Source organism: Lathamus discolor, chromosome 4, assembly GCF_037157495.1.
Source record: "Lathamus discolor isolate bLatDis1 chromosome 4, bLatDis1.hap1, whole genome shotgun sequence".
NCBI lineage: Eukaryota > Metazoa > Chordata > Aves > Psittaciformes > Psittacidae > Lathamus > Lathamus discolor.
This window is the reverse complement of record NC_088887.1, coordinates 39,726,841-39,745,502: the sequence shown is the minus strand read 5'-3', so window position 1 is coordinate 39,745,502 and position 18,662 is coordinate 39,726,841. Positions and strand designations below refer to the sequence as shown.

General features: G+C 40.2%; 1 protein-coding gene across 1 annotated transcript in view; it reads right to left on the bottom strand.

Moving 5' to 3' along the window:
- Positions 1-16,477, bottom strand: part of CFAP47 (cilia and flagella associated protein 47) — a 302,627-nt gene extending 286,150 nt beyond the window's left edge. The window contains exons 1-8 of the mRNA XM_065677208.1: positions 16,313-16,477; positions 12,412-12,563; positions 11,128-11,243; positions 9,028-9,166; positions 3,451-3,679; positions 2,559-2,719; positions 1,585-1,718; positions 498-733 (exon numbers count right to left, since the gene is read on the bottom strand). Of these exons, the coding sequence (XP_065533280.1) occupies positions 498-733; positions 1,585-1,718; positions 2,559-2,719; positions 3,451-3,679; positions 9,028-9,166; positions 11,128-11,243; positions 12,412-12,563; positions 16,313-16,474 (1,329 nt within the window). The 5' untranslated portion in view covers positions 16,475-16,477. The remainder of the gene's footprint in view (positions 1-497; positions 734-1,584; positions 1,719-2,558; positions 2,720-3,450; positions 3,680-9,027; positions 9,167-11,127; positions 11,244-12,411; positions 12,564-16,312) is intronic.
- Between the last annotated feature and the right edge of the window lie 2,185 nt (positions 16,478-18,662).

The following is an 18,662-nucleotide window of genomic DNA, read 5'->3' as shown; positions in this document are numbered from 1 at the left end:
CCAAGGCAAATTATTCTCTCTTGTGCCCTGAGTTACAGGTTTGTGAACTTGTAAGTGTCTGACTCCACATTTGACATAAATTTGGCAAAATTTCTTTTATTAAAATAAATTTTATCTTACTAAAGTAGTTGTGATTTATTGAAAGAAAATAAAAGGATCCTGGAAACGTTTAAACATAAATCAGTCTTCTCGAGTCATTAAAATATAAGAAATTTAAAGCCAGGAAAAAAATGAGTAAAGTTTCTTCAGTGCTGTGTCATGGTTTAAGCCCAGGACATGCTGCAATTATTATTTTTTTTCAAATTTAAAATAATACTTGTTGCTTCCTGGAGTACAGGAAAGACTCTACATGAGGAGGGAAAAAAAACACATTTGGATGATATTAAATGCCATGGCTACTGAAATGAAATTGCTCTGGTTTACTTTCAAGGAGTTCCACTGCTGACCACTGTAAAGTAATCAGCATGTCTACAGAACCTAAGAGAAAAGCTAGTTACCTTTGCAGATTTTTTTGCAATTTTTCCTTTTTCAGGAGAAATATTAAAGTGAGCAGTCTTGCGGAAGCTGAATGTTACTGGAAGGGACTCGGATTCATTTTTGAGTGTGCACAGAACTTGTGTTTGTTCACCCATGAAACAGTCCGAAAAGTTAATAACTGGTCCTGGATTAAAAGTTAACATGACAGGAAGCCCAGAACCTGTCAAAGCTAAGTCCGTGTGATGGGGATGATTCACTGCAATAGACAGAGAAATAAAAAAAAAACCACCAAAAACAAACCACAAAAAAAATCTCACACACCTATTTGCTTACACACAGAAAAGTCATACTGTAGTTTCATGGTTGCAAAACCAATATAATACCATAATATGATGTAATTATAATGCAATTTTCTATAAGCTTAGCCCAGACATGCTTACTTATAATGGCTGTTAGATAACTTATTCCCTCATTACGGAAGCTGAAGGTGATCAACTATCCACTTGAAAATGCACAAAACCGGTATTAGCAAAATGCTGGTGACTTGCAAATGGCTGGGGGGTTCTTTTACGTCCTTCAAATATTTACATTTATAATTAAGTTCTAGGTCTTCACTAGCAGCCGGTGTATTCATGACATACAATTCCCTCCTCCTTTCTACTCACTGTTCAAAGAGGTTTTGGTGCTAAAACATTAAAGATGTAAGTTACAATAATTTACTTGTATAAACAGAAAAAAAAACCCCACACAAACATAGGTCTCCCATAAAATTGCTAAAACGAAGAAATTAAAAATAATAATAAATTCCAGACATACAGTTTCATCATCCACATACACATTTCTGATAGTCACTATTAATTGATGGTTTGGCTTCGCGAATGAAGGTTTGGGAAGGGCTTTACCCACGCTTACTACAAGCGCGATGATAACTAAAAGGGCAATATGGGATAGACAAATCCGGTTGGAAAGAAGGCTGCTTGGTCATTCAGGATGTTTCCAAACAAGACTGTCATCTCCTGCGTCAATCTCGGGCGACCAATGTCCTGAGCCGCCTGCATGCAGGGTTGGGTCTGTGGTGATAGTCACTATAAATTTCCAGTAACAAACCTTTGATTGCTGTATCACCATCACTGAGGGTCTGCAGACAGACATCTTTACTTCCAACATCCTCGAACCTCAGAAACAGTACATAATCTTGATTTGGTGATGAGTCATGCACTCCAAAATCTCTTTGAAATTTTCTGTAAGATCCACAGTCTCTAATTACAAGATGGGGAGAAAAACAAAGCACCAAACTCCAACCCATTAAAAAATCAAGGCTTATTTTTCACCAACCAGTCTGGCTCTGTTGCGGTTGGATACAGTTTGAACAAATGGCCTTTATACTTCCTTTCATACAGTGGAACAGTAACAAATTTAAGCTCAACAGTACCTGTATGCTTATTATACTAGTCATTTGTCATCTTGTCCAGTCTACAACACTTTTCTAAACTAATACTACATGCATAAAAACCACCGATAAGTATAGTTTAAGTATAGGATATAGCTAGAGAGCATTTTCTTTTTCTTTTCCTTATCTTCAAAAGAAATGTTCCTTTATGATTTTTTTTTTTTAATGGAACAAAATTAGTCCAAAATGTTTTGGTCTCTTGCTGATGATATAAATATTCTTTCAAAATTCTGCACTTACAGTATATCTTTATGAAATAAATCTGCAGTCATTAAAAAGACACTTAATCTGACACTGTAAAATTCTCTCAACAATCTTTAAAGATTTAACATACTTAATGAGAGCTGCAGTTAGTTCCCTTGGCAAAATCTAATAAAATTCTTGTTCTCGCAAAAAGAGCTTAACCAATTCTTGGTTCAAATAAACCCTTAATGTATTATAAAACCTCTTCCAGATAATCCCTTCAGACTTTACTTCCTCATTTGTAGTATCATGCCAAGCACTTCTTTGAAAATACATAAAACATAAGAAATCATTCATTAAAAAAACTGCAGACACATTAACTTAAAATCATTACAAAATAGCTTAGACAAATCAGTTTGTATGTATGTGTCTAATTTGGAGCACTTACTTTGGAGTAAAGCACAATGTAACCAAAGATTTCCCATAAGGTAGCAAGGTGCCTTGATTAGGAATGCACAAGAGCAAGGTGGAAACATCTACATCTCTTTTTCTGTTCTTGAGGCTTAAGTCTTGTAAAGCAGCATCTGTACTCCTCTGAAGATCTGTTCCCTAAAATATAATCAAAATAAAGAATAGTTAAGCCTGTTTTGCTTCCCCTTTTGTATTTGGTATTTGGGTGGGGTTTTGGGGGTTTGTTTGTTTGTTCTGTTGTGGTTTTGTTGTTTGGGGTTGTTTGGTTGTTTGGGGTTTTTTTTGGGGGTAGTAGTGGTTTTTTCCTTACACATACATTTTTATCATTTTCATATCATTCACACATCATCACACAGAAATTCATAACTTAAGTAATAGCACTGACATAGCTACCTATCACATGGCCAATTAAACAATTTTTAAACATCAATCCCATGACAAGGTTTTGAATTCCCTTTTTTAAAGATGATACTCACACGATTTCACTGCCTGAGAAAAACAAGTGAAACCAGATTAATAACATCTTAGAATACCAAAGTATGTTTTGATTCCAAAGCAGGATTTCAAGCAAAAGCATTCAAAAAATCCTTAACAAGCAAATAAACCCCACACAGACGCATGGACTGTACTTAATATTGTTAAGGTTAAGATGTCACAAAGTGAAACAGAGATATCTGAAAAACTGAATTCCAAGATTATATTATAGGAACATATTTGTTGATTAGACAGAAATTTCAGAAAGCCTATGGATCAGGAAATGGTACGACATAGTAAGAACTACTAGAAGATTAATGTTGAGAAACAAAAAAAGCAAAAGCAGAAGTGAAAACGAGTTTTCAACTGAAATAAAACCCAGAACAGTTTCTTACCATCTCTCCTCCAATGGCATTGTCTTCCAGTACTGCTACCCAGTCTACACACTCAGGACTTTCATTGTATAAAGATATTTGTTCAGTCTTTGAAGACCCAAAGTAAACTGGTCCAAAGTTAATGCATTCCAATCTATTTCCACAAGACACTCCTAGAACTTTAAGAACTTGCTCAACCACAACAGCTTTGACCCATACTTCGGTGCAGCCATGACCTTCCAACTCCACTCTGTCAGTAAGAGTAGAAAGCAGCAATAGGTAATGTAGGAAAGTGTTAGAAATTATACACTTGGTTTAATTAAAACCTATGCAAAACTGAACCTAAGCAGAGCATTCAAATCACTGACTTCCCATAAGTAACCTAACCTGGGATGGGGGGAAGTTGTACTTGACAAAGTGATACCTAAAAGAGATACTATTATTCAGTAAGAATCACACATTACATGGTGGAGTTTTGGAGTCTTTTTAAGTTTTTCTGCTTTTTTAATGCTTGAAAAAATAGGAATCATATCTCAAAAGAATCAGAGACATCCATAGATGATACACTGCTCTTATATCTGAGAATCTTTGTTTCAAGCTACTAATTCTAGTATATATGTAGTAATTTTCTTTTAGGCAACGAGCTAAATTAAACTGACAAGCATAAAATAAATACTGCTCTTCCTGTCTGAATGCTAGATCTAGATGATATCACAAAACACGAAAGGACCATAAATACAGGGTACAAATCTTTATTACTAGAATTTTAATGGAACAAAGCATGTTTGCTCTTGTTACACAAAACAAATTTACTAATATGGCTATTCTTCTAATAGAATCAACTATACTTTTAAATAGCCTCTGAGGTGAAAAAAAATAAACACAGAATCATAGAATCATAGAATAGTTAAGGTTGGAAAGGACCTTAAGATCATCTAGTTCCAACTTCCCTGCCATGGGGACACCTCCCACTAAACCATGTCACCCGAGGCTCTGCTCAACCTGGACTTGAACACCACCAGGGATGGAGCATTCACAGCTTCCTCGGGCAATCCATCCTACTGCCTCACCACCCTCACAGTAAAGAATTTCTTCCTTACGTCAAATCTAAACTTCCCCTGTTTAAGTTTTAACCTGTTGCCCCTTGTCCAATCACTATAGTCCCTAATAAATAGCCCATCCCTAGCATCCCTATAGGCCCCCTTCAGATGCTGGAAGGCTGCTATGAGGTATCCACGCAACCTTCTCTTCTCCAGGCTGAACAGCCCCAACTTTCTCAGCCTGTCTTCATACGGGAGGTGCTCCAGTCCCCTGATCATCCTCGTGGCCCTCCTCTGGACTTGTTCCAACAATTCCACGTCCTTTTGATGTTGAGGACACTAGAACTGCACACAATACTCCAGGTGAGGTCTCACGAGAGCAGAGTAGAGGGGCAGGATCACCTCCTTCAACCTGCTGGTCACGCTCCTTTTGATGCAGCCCAGGATACAGTTGCCCTTCTGGGCTGCGAGCGCACACTGAAGCCGGCTCATGTTAAGTTTCTCATTGACCAACACCCCCCAAGTCCTTCTCCTCAGGGCCGCTCTGAATCTCTTCTCTGCCCAACCTGTAGCTGTGCCTGGGATTGCTCTGACCCAGGCGTAGGACCTTGCACTTGGCATGGTTGAACTTCATAAGGTTGGCATCATGCACCTCACAAGCTTGTCAAGGTCCCTCTGGATGGCATTCCTCCCCTCCAGCGTATCAACCAAACCACACAGCTTGGTGTCATCGGCAAACTTGCTGAGGGCACACTCAATCCCACTGTCCATGTCAGCGACAAAGATGTTGAACAAGACTGGTCCCAACACCAATCCCTGAGGGACACCACTCGTTACTGGTCTCCAGTTGGACATTGAGCCATTGACCACAACTCTTTGTGTGTGGCCATCCAGCCAGTTCTTTATCCACTGAGTAGTCTACCTATCAAACTGATGTCTCTCCAATTTAGAGACAAGGATGTTGTGTGGGACAGTGTCGAATGCTTTGCACAAGTCCAGGTAGATGACATCAACTGCTCTACCCCTGTCCATCAGTTCCGTAGCCCCATCATAGAAGCCCCTTAGTGAAGCCATGCTGGCTGTCACCAAGCACCTTGGTGCTTTTCATGTGCCTTAGCATGCCATCCAGGAGGATGTGCTGCAAGATTTTGCCAGGCACAGAGGTGGGATTGACTGGTCTGTAATTCCCTGGGTCATCCATTTTCCCCTTCTTGAAAATGGGGGTTATATTTCCCTTTTTCCGGTTGTTGGGGACTTCACCTGACTGCCATGATTTTTCAAATATGATGGCCAGTGCCTTAGCAACTTCATTCACCAGCTCCTTCAGGACCCACAGATGGATTCAATCAGGTCCCATGGACTTGTGTATGTTCAGGTTCTTAAGATGGTCTCAAACCAGATCCTCTCCTATAGTGGTCCTAAGATCTTCATTCTCACAGTCCTTGCATCTACCTTCCAAGACTTGACTGGTGTGGTCAGAGCATTTGCAGTGAAGACCAAGGCAAAGAAGTCATTCTGAACTTCAGCCTTCTCCTAATACGGGGTAGCCAGTTCTCCTGATAGCTTCCAGAGGGTGCCTATGTTGTCCTTAGTCTGCCTTTTATTCACTACATTCCTATAGAATCCTTTCCTGTTATCCTTAACATCCCTAGCCAAGTTTAATTCTAACTGGGCCTTGGCTTTCCTAACCTGGTCCCTAGCTTCCCGGACAACATCCCTGCTTTCTTCCCAGGCCACCTGTCCTTGTTTCCACTTTTTATAAGCCTCTTTTTTCATTTTAATTTTCCTCAGCAGCTCCTTATCCATCCAAGGAGGTCTCCTGGCCCTCCTGCTGCACTTCCTTCTAGTTGGGATGCAACACTCCTCTGCTTGCAGTAGGTGATCCTTGAATATCAACCAACAGTCTTAGGCCCCCCTGCCCTCCAGGGCTATATCCCATGGAACCTTACTAAGCAGGTTCCTGAAGAGGCCAAAGTCTGCTCTCCTGAAGTCCAGAGCAGTGAGCTTGCTGCACGCTCTTTTCACTGTCCTGAGGATCTCAAATTCGACCATCTCATGATGGCTGCATCCAAGGCTGCCCTGGAGTGTCACATTTCCAATGAGCCCTTCCCTGTTGGTGAGCACAAAGTCAAGTATGGCACCTCTCCTTGTCAGCTCCTCTATTACTTGCAGCAGAAAGTTGTCTTCCATACAATCGAGGAACCTCCTGGATTGCTTGTGCCAGGCCGTACCGTTGCTCCAACAGATACCAGGGTGGTTGAAGTCTCCCATGAGAACAAGGGCCTGTGACCAAGAGGCTTTTCCTATCTGTCTGTAGAGTGCTTCATCCGCAGATTCCTGTTGATCAGGCGGTTTGTAACAGATCCCCACAGTAACATCTCCCATCGTTGTTCTCCCTTTAACCCTGACCCACAAACTCTCTGTTGACTGCTCACCTGTCACCAGAGTTCCATACTCTCCAGCCTATCCCTGACATAAATAGCAGCTCCTCCTCCCCGCCTGCCAGGCCTGTCTTTTCTAAAGAGCCTGTAACCTTTCATTACAACACTCCAGTCATAGGAGCCATCCCACCATGTTTCTGTGATGCCTATTATATCATACCCCTGTAAACGTGCACAAACCTCTAATTCCTCTTGTTTGTTCCCCATGCTACAGGTGTTTGTACAGAGGCATCTGAGCCGAGTTCCAAATGAAGTCAGCTCATTGGCTGGAGCAGCTGGAATATCTCCGCATTGCTCTAAGCATTTATTATAGGTGCTGGCAACTGACTGGGTGTGTTGGGATGGAATGATGCTCCCCTTCCCCAACGCATCTAGTTTAAAGCATCCTTGACCAGTTTGGCAAGCCTCCTACCAAAACCGCTCTTCCCTTTGTCAGACCAGCTCCACCAGCCCCCAGTAGGCCTGGCCTACTAACCTGGGTCCCATGTTCAAGATACCCAAACCCCTGACTACGGCACCACCCTTCTAACCATTCATTAACCTGGCCAGTCCTCCTAGCCTTTTTAGGGTCCTCCCCTGTATCCTGGAGAATTGACAAAAAGACAATCTGAGCTCCAGAGCCCCTAACCACCTCTCCCAGGGCTCTGTAGTCCTACTTTGTGTTCTCCAGGCTAAAAATCTTTGTGTTGAATATTCACATATAACTACACAATCCTGGACAGCAAAGGAAAAGCAGAAAGCTACCAAAATATTGAAACTCAATAACCAAAGAAAGTAACATATGAAGAAGGAGGTAACTGTGGTACAAAACGCAAATATTTTCTTCCCCATCACTCCAATAGAATTTGTCTCCTTTCCTTTCATTTCCTTTTCCAACTAGCTACACAAATGAAGAATACAAAGAGATAATATTAAGTTATATGTCTTAACAATTTTAAAAGAAAACTAGAAAAAAAAAAACACACCATAAGCCAACCACACCCTATTCACTATTATAATAAAACAGGATTGAAAAGGACTTTTGTCGTGATTTAAGCCCAGTCAGACACTCAGCTCACTCGCTCCCTCCCTCTTCCTCCCCTCAGCTCCCAGGGGGATGGGGAGGAGAATTGAAAGAATATAACTCCCACGGGTTGAGATAAGAGCAGTCCAGTAACTAAGATATAACATAAAACCACTACTGCTACCACCAGTAATAATAATGGTAAGGGAAATAACAAGGGAAGAGAATACAACCGCTCACCACCCTACAACTGATACCCAGCCTGACCGAGCAGCGATCTAGCCCTTCCAGGTAACAGCCCCCAGTTTATACACTGGCCATGACGTGCTGTGGTATGGAATACCTCTTTGGCTAGTTTGGGTCAGGTGTCCCGTTTCTGCTTCCTCCCGGCTTCCCCTCCTCCCTGGCAGAACATGAGACTCAGAAAGTCCTTGGTCAGAGTAAACAGTACTGAGCAGCAACTAAAAACATCAGTGTTATCAGCACTGTTCCCAGGCCGAAAGTCAAAACCAAAGCACCCCACCAGCTACTAAGGAGAAAAAAGACTGCTACTGCTGAACCCAGGACAACTTTACAGATGGGAATCTACTTTGAAATTCTTGCACTTCTAAAAAGTTTACATTCACCAATTGAAGGGAGACAAGGTAGGCATTTGAAAACAGTCTATTCTTAAAGGAGTTAGTGATCGCAAATAAATTCTCTCCATTTAAAATAAGATACACCAAAGGACAACATAATGTTTCTCAGACACTTGAAACACAAAAAGCCAATAGAAAAATAGCAAAGTTAGAGAAGCCACGAAAAAATAGGGAAAACAGGATGTGTAGAAAGGTAAAAGATACAAAAGGCTCTTAATTAATTGCATAATGAGAGATGTGCAGAGAACCCGTATCATTACAACTTATGAGAGAACTTTAATAACACAGCCAGGTATACAATTTATGCATCACTGATTATGTTATCGCCACAGAACATCAAATTAACTTAATGAAAATAAAGGTGGAATACAGCAACTGACACCTAGGAGATCAACTTTTTTAGATAAACAATCATAACAAAGACTAGAATAAATAATGTAATTTAAAGAGCTGGATTTCCTCAGTCATACACTCACTTTATCACTTCTTTGATGATTCTGGGTACATCTGTGCAGATATCCACTTTAACTATCTTCCTAGATTTTGGCTCTACCGCTCCTCTCATAGGTTCTATGTTAAGCAGGACAGCCCCATCGTATGATACTTTAAATGTACCTAAAAGAAATAGAATAATAAACACAGTGTTACACAGCAAAGTTGTAGATTTATATTCTTCTATTACATATTTGGAATTACAAAATACATAATGCAGATATTCACAGGTAGTACATTTTCTTGTGGAACAGGAAAACTATTTCTAACAACAAAGTAGATCATTATTTCCAGGATTTCTTTAAATGTTACACCCACATGTCCAATGCCACTTTGCAAGTTGTAACACAAAAGGTACTCACATTCCAAACAAAAGTGACTATATAATAAAGCAGCTGTAAGTGACGGTTTGTAAGTTACAGGCTGGTTTATACAGAGCTCTAGACAGCTACTATAGCCAGAAAGTTAAATGCATAATGCAGTCAACAATAGTTTTCACTATCTGGTACACATCACAATTTATTGCAAGAGAAAACAATGAATATTTCTAGGTTATAATTTTCTTTTAATGTGAAAAAACATATTTAACAAGCAGCACTAATTAACTGATATTATATCGTAGACAGCAAGAAATTGCTTCAAATGTTGTAGTAAAAATTCACTGTTTGACCTCAGATAATCCCTGATATGAGGAGCAAAAAGAAAGGACTCATTTTGTGCAAAGGATAAGATGTGAACGGCAATGCTTGAGTCACAGGCTGCCATACAGCATTTCCTGCTGATACAGTTTATGTGCTGCCTGTTATTGTGACCCGCTGTGTTATGATTTACAAAGTCTATAGAAACACCTATCCAGCAGCTTTTCCTTTATCTGCCCTCAATACATCCTTCATTAACCACCACTTTCATTTTAATTTTCCATGTCCAATCCTGCAGAACTCGATCATGCAACCTGCATGTATCGTGCAACAGAGTTTATAACTAGAAATATCTTGTACACAATGTGAGAAATTTCATGTCATGGATATTAGTTATAGATGCATATGCAGTGTAGGTTATCTCATTTTATTTATTTAATCATGATTTGTCAAAGTGAGAAGTTACTATGTATAAAAGTTGATTATATAAACTACATATTAAATTTTTAAAATAAAATCAAATTCTGTTCTAACTAGACACTCATCTGGGTTTTGGGGTGGGTTTTTTCAGGGGGGCATTGTTTTGGGTTTTTTTAATATCGCAACCTATCTCTGTGTTTCTACAATCATGTATTTTCTTTTGATACAATATTTCTGTGGAAATCTATGAAGCAAATGCTCACAGAACCTCGGCCTACTGCAAATAAAAATGTCTTGTGTTTTAGTAAACAGCTGTACAATTGAGGAACAAAAAATAATCAACAGCCTTAAATTTGTTGTTTGAAACGGCACATAGTTGCCACCTTGCTTCTGGAGAAAGGTGCCTGCAGCTTTGTCCGGTGAAAAGGCAGTCAAATAGATTACTTGGATCATATAAGCATTCTTATGCACCATTCTCTGTGTTTTTTATATTCCTTGGAAGCGTCCCTCACAAAAGTTGAAGGATGTGCATGTTTTGAAAGCTCTATGACTTCAAAAGCTATGGCAGCAAGATAAAAAGACTTCTTGTTATCTTCTGGTAATAAAAACAGCCCAATTCCCATCCTAGAGGACTTCAGCTCTGAAAGTAAAAGGAGCTTGTAGTTGTTTATTTAATAGACAGTTATTGGGATCACGGAATCACAAGACAAAAAAGCAAGGGCAGACATGATTTGCTACTATTTATGTTGTGCATAGTAATCCAATCAGAAACTGTCGTTTTTTCATCTTTCAGATAGGACTCAAAAAATAGAGAACTCCTAAAATTTAGCAAAGTTCTAAATTTACTTTTCTTCCCTAACCAGAAGCAGTATTGCCTATAGAAACAATGGGCCATTTCTAACACCTTTAGCTGCAACACTCATAACCTCCATAACCCACTTGGCCACTGAAGTGTCTACTTGCATAAAATTACATCTTCCAAAGAAATAAAATATTTGTATAATGTAATACATACTAAATACTTACCTGAAGACAATCCACGGTTAGCAATACTAATTTCTTTACTAATTACTTTACTGTTTGCAATCACTGTACCAAAATCAATCTCTGACTCAATTTCCAGGCAACAGCATGGCATCAATCTGCAGAGAAAAAACATGGTTATATGTTCCCAAAACTTGAAAATACCTTTGCATGTTTTAAGAAATTTGGTTAACTACTCCAGCAGAAAAGAGTTCTGCTTTTCTCCTAATTCTCCTACCAGTGTTTATGCAACTCACTTTAGCAGTATGGTATACACAGGGAAGATGTAAAAGAGATCTAGCTGTCCATCAAGCTGTTTAATGGCTAACTTTAAATGTAGCTTTAAAACATTATAGCTTTAAACAGTCAGTCAAAATAGAATGTATACATTTCTATTTAATTTTAAATAATTATAGTACTAAGAACTTTAAGTAAAACTAGTTAGTTACATCACAAAAGACCGAAGTTTACATTCACTGTATTTTATTACCAGCTGCCTGAACTAAAAGCAGAGAGAAAACATGCATGCCAGTTCCAATTTACAGTCATCTTGTTTTATAGATACTTTATGTGGCTTCAACAAAACTTATTACAACAGACAGAAGTGGATAATGACACACATTATTTCTATTATTGATTAAAGAGCCTTAGCCAGCATAACAACAAAACTGTATTGGGTACTTCTTAGCCATAACAAAAAGATCATGCTTGTTTCAGGAAACTTGTATTTTAAAGGCCCCAATTTCTCACACAATCACACCTCTGATCTCACATAAACTGTGTTTGAAATCAACTGGAATTTTACATCAGCATAAGTCTATCTCATCTCCTCTTAACCACAAATAGGAACATGCAGGAACAACTATATCATGATCTGTGTTACATACGGTACTAGAGACTAAATGGAGAAGAAAGATAGATACATCTCCTTGGCCAAAGTAGATAGACCCTGCCTGTGTAATCTGTTGCATGGGGGAATGGGGGGGGGAAGCAGGGAGAGATGTATAAATGTTATCAACATTATCATAACCAAATTAGAATGAAGCAAAACCAGAATCCAAACTCTTTCTAGAATCTTAAAAGACATTGCCCCAATTAACTATTTACCTTTGTGCTGCTCTGAAAAAAAAAAAAAATAAAATCTTACTTTTGTAGGAAAATTTACGATTTGTTTTCAGTGCAACTGACACATTAATTACATAGCCATAGGTGACTTGTATTAGCAAGCTTTCCACAAGATTACACTGCTAATAATAACGGCAGCATATGAACTTCTGAACACCATACCCAAGCAGGGGGATATCAACTATCTCATCTTCTATTAAAAGAAGTAGTCTATCTTGAAGATCTTCTTTACTCTTAGGATAATATTCCACAAAAGCTGTAACTCGAAGTCCAGGTGCAACAGGTTTTTCTGGATTTTCCACAATCAATTTAAACTGCAATTGAAAAAAAAAAAAAATAAATAAAAATCTGGCTTAAAAAACATACATATGTGGTTCATTGATTTTAAATTCAAAACCAACTTTAAAATATGTAGGATTTTATAAACTTTCTTTTCCTATTCAATGAAGTTCAGACTTTTTACAGTAGGACAGAAAGAACAAATACTGACACATCAAATTACACAGAAGAGAGTTAATTTAGAAAATATAATTTTGAGTCTTGAGCTTTTCCTGCTGTTGCAATAAACCTTCAGCAACACAGAAGTAAGTCAGCTATTACTCAATGGTAAATCTTTTCAGTACCTCAGAAAGTAACAAGGATTAAGTCCCAGTTCAAACCAGCAGCTAAAGAAGACTGCATCAGAGGTTTCTCTAGGTCTGACTGACATTCAGCAAATGTCAAGAGGAAGTCCCTCAGATTGTTGAAAAATCTGCTTGAAGGGCCCATGGCACCTCCAATTTTGGGGATCAAATGAACAAAAAAAAAAAAAAACCCAGAAGCAGCTGTCAGCAGGTTTTCCCTCTGTCAAAAATTCTGTATTTGTTGTTGTCTGTAACCATCTGCTTATAGCCAACAGCCCCCATACATTTTTCCATTGAACAGATTGTACAAGTAATCTACTAGTACAAAGTGGGAAATACAGCAGTTCCCATGTTCCTAGGAAAGCCTCGTAGCAAAATCTATAGCTTCTGGGGTGTTTCAGTCTCCTTACAATTCACATCACTCTATGCACAAAAGGCTTCTGCTCTATATGTCCAATTTTATTCATGTTATTTCTAAAAAAGGGTCACCCCAGTATTCTTTAATTTTTCTGTTCTAATTTATGTTTGACATATCAAACATATCATTTACTACTTGTTGATTTTATTGTCCAAGCATCCCCTCCTATTCCTTTAACATTTTCCTAGCAGTATAAACACTCAACTAGAGGAAATTTTTTACGTAACATGTATCATGATTATGGGCTCAATTTTGAAACAGTAACCATGCTTTAATTTTGAACTGTGTAAAATTATTTTTGAAAGTTAGTTAAACAGGCAAGCATATTCATTTTACACAAGGGAAAATTAATATGTTGTCCTACTGACTTTTAATGAAACCTACGGAAAACTGCTTTGCGAGCTAAATTTCTTGAAAGGAATTTCTTGGTCATGCACCATGACAGCTCAAGGAAGGTTATTTTTCAGTCCTTGTACTCTATGAATGTAATACCTCTGAAAATTTACAGATGAGTCATACACTTCAGAGCCATGTAATCACAGATGGCAGCGTAAGGTCTGTGAATGAGAAAGGTCAATATAACAGACCGTTCTGGAACTGAGCATGTGAAGTGGAACCTTGTCCTCTTAACAGTCAGATGAGTTGTCTCACAACAGCATTAAAATACTCTGCAAAGGCATGAGACACAGAGGCAAAAACTCATCAAGCTATGATTGAGTAACTTTTTCTCTAAAATTGACTCTGCCTTTCCACTTCTGGAGCACATGAAAAATTGATAAGGCTGATGAAAAGTAGCAAATCAGAATAAGCACGGCACTACCAAATCAACCACACTCAACAGTTTCCAGCTCATTCCAACAGTCTTCAGTTACAGTGTAATAAAAATAAAGCTCCACATCACACAAAGTTTAGTGGGGGTATAAAATGCAGTTTTGGTCACTCTTGCCCTCCAAAAGAAAGGCTGACTACTCAAAACAGAAAAATTATCCAAGTTACTACAAGTGTCTGACAATCGTTTTGAGGACTGCCCTGGAATATACATATTCATTGTCCAAGCTGCTGTGAACACAAAGTAACATCAGCTTCTGTTCAACACCCAATGTGAATTTAACCCTTTGATCCTAATTTTTACATAATTAACAGATAATAAACTAGCTAAATGAAAGACCAAAGTAAAACTACTAACCACAGCTGGGTTTTGCTGGGCCCACATAGGATACAAGTCAAGGGCTAAACTGGTTAGAACTGTAAAGATGCATTTGCCTTTAAAAAGTCTGTCTATGCAATGACTTTTCCAGAACTAATTAGTATGATCACTGTTAATATTATCTATCTTGAGAAAAGATTGTAAACCCCCCTTTTCTGAGAAAGCCCTCTGCAAGCAAGCATAACAAACAAACTACACCACTCAAAAAACTAAGAATATAATACAAAAATGAGATAACAGAGCTATCAATCAATCCTACGGAAATCCAAGCAAAAACAATTTCAAATACTGTGCCCTTCAGCTGATCTGGAACACTTCTCAGATTTGGTGTTCACAGTGTGGCAAACTGATCCAATTTCTACATAACACTGCATGAAGTAACAAGGAACTCATGGGCTTCTTGAGGGATAGAACTTCTGGAGACTGCCAGTAAAGTTAAGCAGCATTTTCTACCAACAAGAGACTTTATGTAGTAAAACTTACAAGCAAGTACTTCTACTGAAACTCTGGATTTAACAAACAAGGGAGCTCTCCAAATCACTCACAACCTCAGGAAAATACAGCGCTGGGAAGGCTGGAGTTCATTTCATTCTGACTTACAGGCTTCAAATGAGCAGCCTCGTTTGAAGCTCTATAAAAGAACATTTTTCAAGTATCATAGAAATGAGACCACATTCTCACAAGAAAATTATAAACCAGGACTGACACCCTCCTTCAGAACTGTCACACAAGAAGCAATTCAGACAACTCTCAGAATTGCCTTTTATCCTTTCTATTTATCCAGTTATTCAACTATGTTAGATTAATCTTGCCAATTCACTGGCAAATTTCAGTCAGTTTCATAAGCTGCTCAGACATCCATGAGCCATTTGCCATTTGCAGCACTGAATGCACTTACACCTGCCAAAGCAGCCTCTTACATAGGACTGATAATAGAAATTCACTAGGACAAAGAAGCTATACACTAAGACAAAGAAGTTTTAAGCAAAAGCATAACATCGTAAGGTCAGTAAGTTAATTAAGCAACTTTGCTACTGCTTGTCTAGGCCTAAGCCAATAGGGACTGCTTGCATGCTAAAGATGTATACTCGTTAAGGCTGCTTCAGTGGTTTGGGAAACTGCTGTGAAAGCACTTGTGCATACTCCAAGAGAAAAGGTGAAAATCTCAACCTAGGGGAAGACTTTGAGCCTTCTTCCTCACAACCACTGCCCACCACTACCAGAGGACAGTACGCATGCTCAAGGAGGAATGGCAGAGTTCCAAGAAGGACCCCTCCTCTTCCCAGAAATCTTATGAATATGTGTATCTACTAACAGAAAGTTGCGATAAGCTGGGCAGTGAGCACACGTGTTAACAGGAGCAATCCCCCACGTGCCTAGTGCTGAATAAACAAATACCTACTTAATAGTTTTGGCTATTGAGTTCCTCAGCCTCAGGACCTACCAAGGTGGGCAGCCCTTTCTGCAAAACTTCAGTAATAAAAGCTGGGCATTGAGATCTGTTTTGCCTCTGACAATGTTCTGCACTTCAAGGGGGGCACTCATTTGGTAAGTGCAAGGTGAATGGGGTACCAGCTCCTCAGCAGGACAAGCCCTGGAGGGAGGGACAATGACCCTCAGGACCCTGGGCGGAGTGTCTGCATGGGGCACTGCCGTTATTCACGCACGCCAGAGTGGTGCGAGGCACTGCACAAACAAGCACAGAGCCAACAACTGACTCGTAAAGACTGGCGAACCTCGACGACGTTAGATCCGGCCGGGAAGGGGCCGTGGGGGCAGACACTCCCCTCCGCTTCCCTCCCGGCCACCCCTCACCTGGGGCCGGCGCGGCGGCAGCAGCTGGAGATGACAGCTCCCCAGCCGCTGGTTCTGTACGCTGAGCGCGGCGCGGTAGCAGTTTCCCGGCAGCGCGTCCCTGAAGCACAGTTCGGCCGGGTCTATGCGCACCCCGGCCACGTCCCGCCACCCAACCGCCATGGCGGCCGCCGCCGTCTCACCGGGCGGCCTGCGCCTTGGAAACGATCGCTTAGCAACGGACGCAGGACGCTGATTGGAAGCAAAAGAGCGGCGCTTCCATACCCACCAATCGGAGGAGTAGAAACGGGGCAGGGAGGTGGCTAGGGGAAGGGGAAAGGGAAAGGGAAAGGGAAAGGGAAAGGGAAAGGGAAAGGGAAAGGGAAAGGGAAAGGGAAAGGGAAAGGGAAAGGGAGGAAGAAGGGAAGAAGGGGCGCCGGCGGCGGTAGGGTGTAATGCCACAGATGTGGGGTTGAGCAGCAGCTGGAAAGAAATAAAAACCACAGACCCGCTGTTTTGGAGGTGCACCAAAATGGCCATGTCCCATTGGCCTGTATTTATTAAGTAAAGGACACCTCCTACTAGACCAGGTTGCTCAAAGCCCCCTCCAGCCTGGCCTTGAACACTGCCAAAGCCAGCTTGGACGGGGTTGTGAGCAACCTGGTCTAGTGGGAGGTCTTCCTGCCCACGGCAAGGGGTTGGAACTACATGGTCTTAAGCTCCTTTCCAACCCAGACCATTCTATGGCTCTATGAAAGATACCTTAGCCTGTGCCTCCTCCCACTCGTGCAGCATGGTCCCTCTGTTTCACCTGAGCAGTTTTCCTGCTGTGAGTCCCGCCCCCCGGAACAGCCGAGGGCAGTGAAGAGCAACACAAACATGGACACTGTTCCTGCCCTGGCTTAATTAAAGATGGATTAGGCTGAAATAAAAATGCCTTTATTTATCTTCTGGGCATGCATGTTAATGACAGACATGGTCTACACAGAGCCAAAGCAGGGCGCTAACACACTTGTTAGCTCAGTGTCTGCAGTGCCAGTGACTACACTAATAATTCATTACATGCATTTACTGAGTGGTGAAAGATGTATTCCTGTGCTGTATCCCTATGCTGTAATTGAAGTGGTAAAATGAAGCTGACAAGAATCCAGCACTTAGGCAGACTCAGAGGATAATGGGCTGTGTTTTGCTTTACCTCAAAATAGCAGAAGCAAGGAGAGGGAACAGTATGCACACAGAACCTCAAAGATCAGTTTAGATTAGCCCAAAATATTTTGCTTTGGATTACTTCACCCCTTGAAAGTGTGTAAGGACTCAAATTATTTATATATTTTAAAAGTCAAATATGAGCAGTGCAAACAGGGATGGCACAGATCAGCAGAACTACAAAGTACGTGAAAGGCAAAAAGCCTGATTTTAATGGGTGAGGAAACCTGAAGTGAGCAAGGAGAGAGGAGAGCCTTTGTTTCTGTTACTGTGGAAGGACACTAACAGGTCTTTCTGTCCCTCTTAAAAATTCAAGTAATAGCTACCAGGAGTAAGTAGAAGCCAGGCCTCTGAAAGGAGTTCTTCAGGAAGACTGAAACTCTTTTATGGCAACATGATTGTACTTAACTGGCACACACAGACAAAGAAAAAAAAAAAAAGAAGAAGATTAAGTTATCAAAGTATTAAACTCCCCTGCTTTTTCACTTTAGAGAATGGAGAACACACCTACATAGTTTCTCTGAAACGTTGAGGAAAGTCAAGGGACACAATATCACACCTAATATCTGATCTAAAGAGAAACCATCAAAGACTTTATAGAGACTTCATGATGGTGCTGAAGAGTCGCAAGCTCATTAGTTCATCTTACGTTGTGTTATTCCTTGGTTTTCACATGAACGTGGAAATGCTCTATCTTTCTGATCACACAAACCTAATACTAACACATAATATTTTTAGAAACAAAACTTGCTTATGGTTTTTCATTTCAGTTCAGACCTTGCTGGAGTAGAAGAGTATCTCCAGAAGGGCCCTGCCCTCACTACTCCATCTGACCCTCCTGGTGTCCTACATTCTCACCTGCTTCCCAGTCTGGTCACTGGCCTTCATTCTGCTAATTGAGGTGCATGTAGGGCTATATAATAAACCTGACCTGTGAAACAATCCTGATGTCGTTGTGAGGAGGGTAGTCTTTAGGCAAGATAAAGTCTTGGATTCAATTTATAGCATTATTTCATGAACAGTTGAAGCAGCACTATCAATAGGGTGGTAACTTTGGGAATGGGGGCTGGAGCAAGCAGCAGAGACAGTAATCTTTAAAAATCAATTCTTTCAGAAAAGAATTAGCAGCAAAGAACACTGCCTTATTTTCACCTGACTTGATATA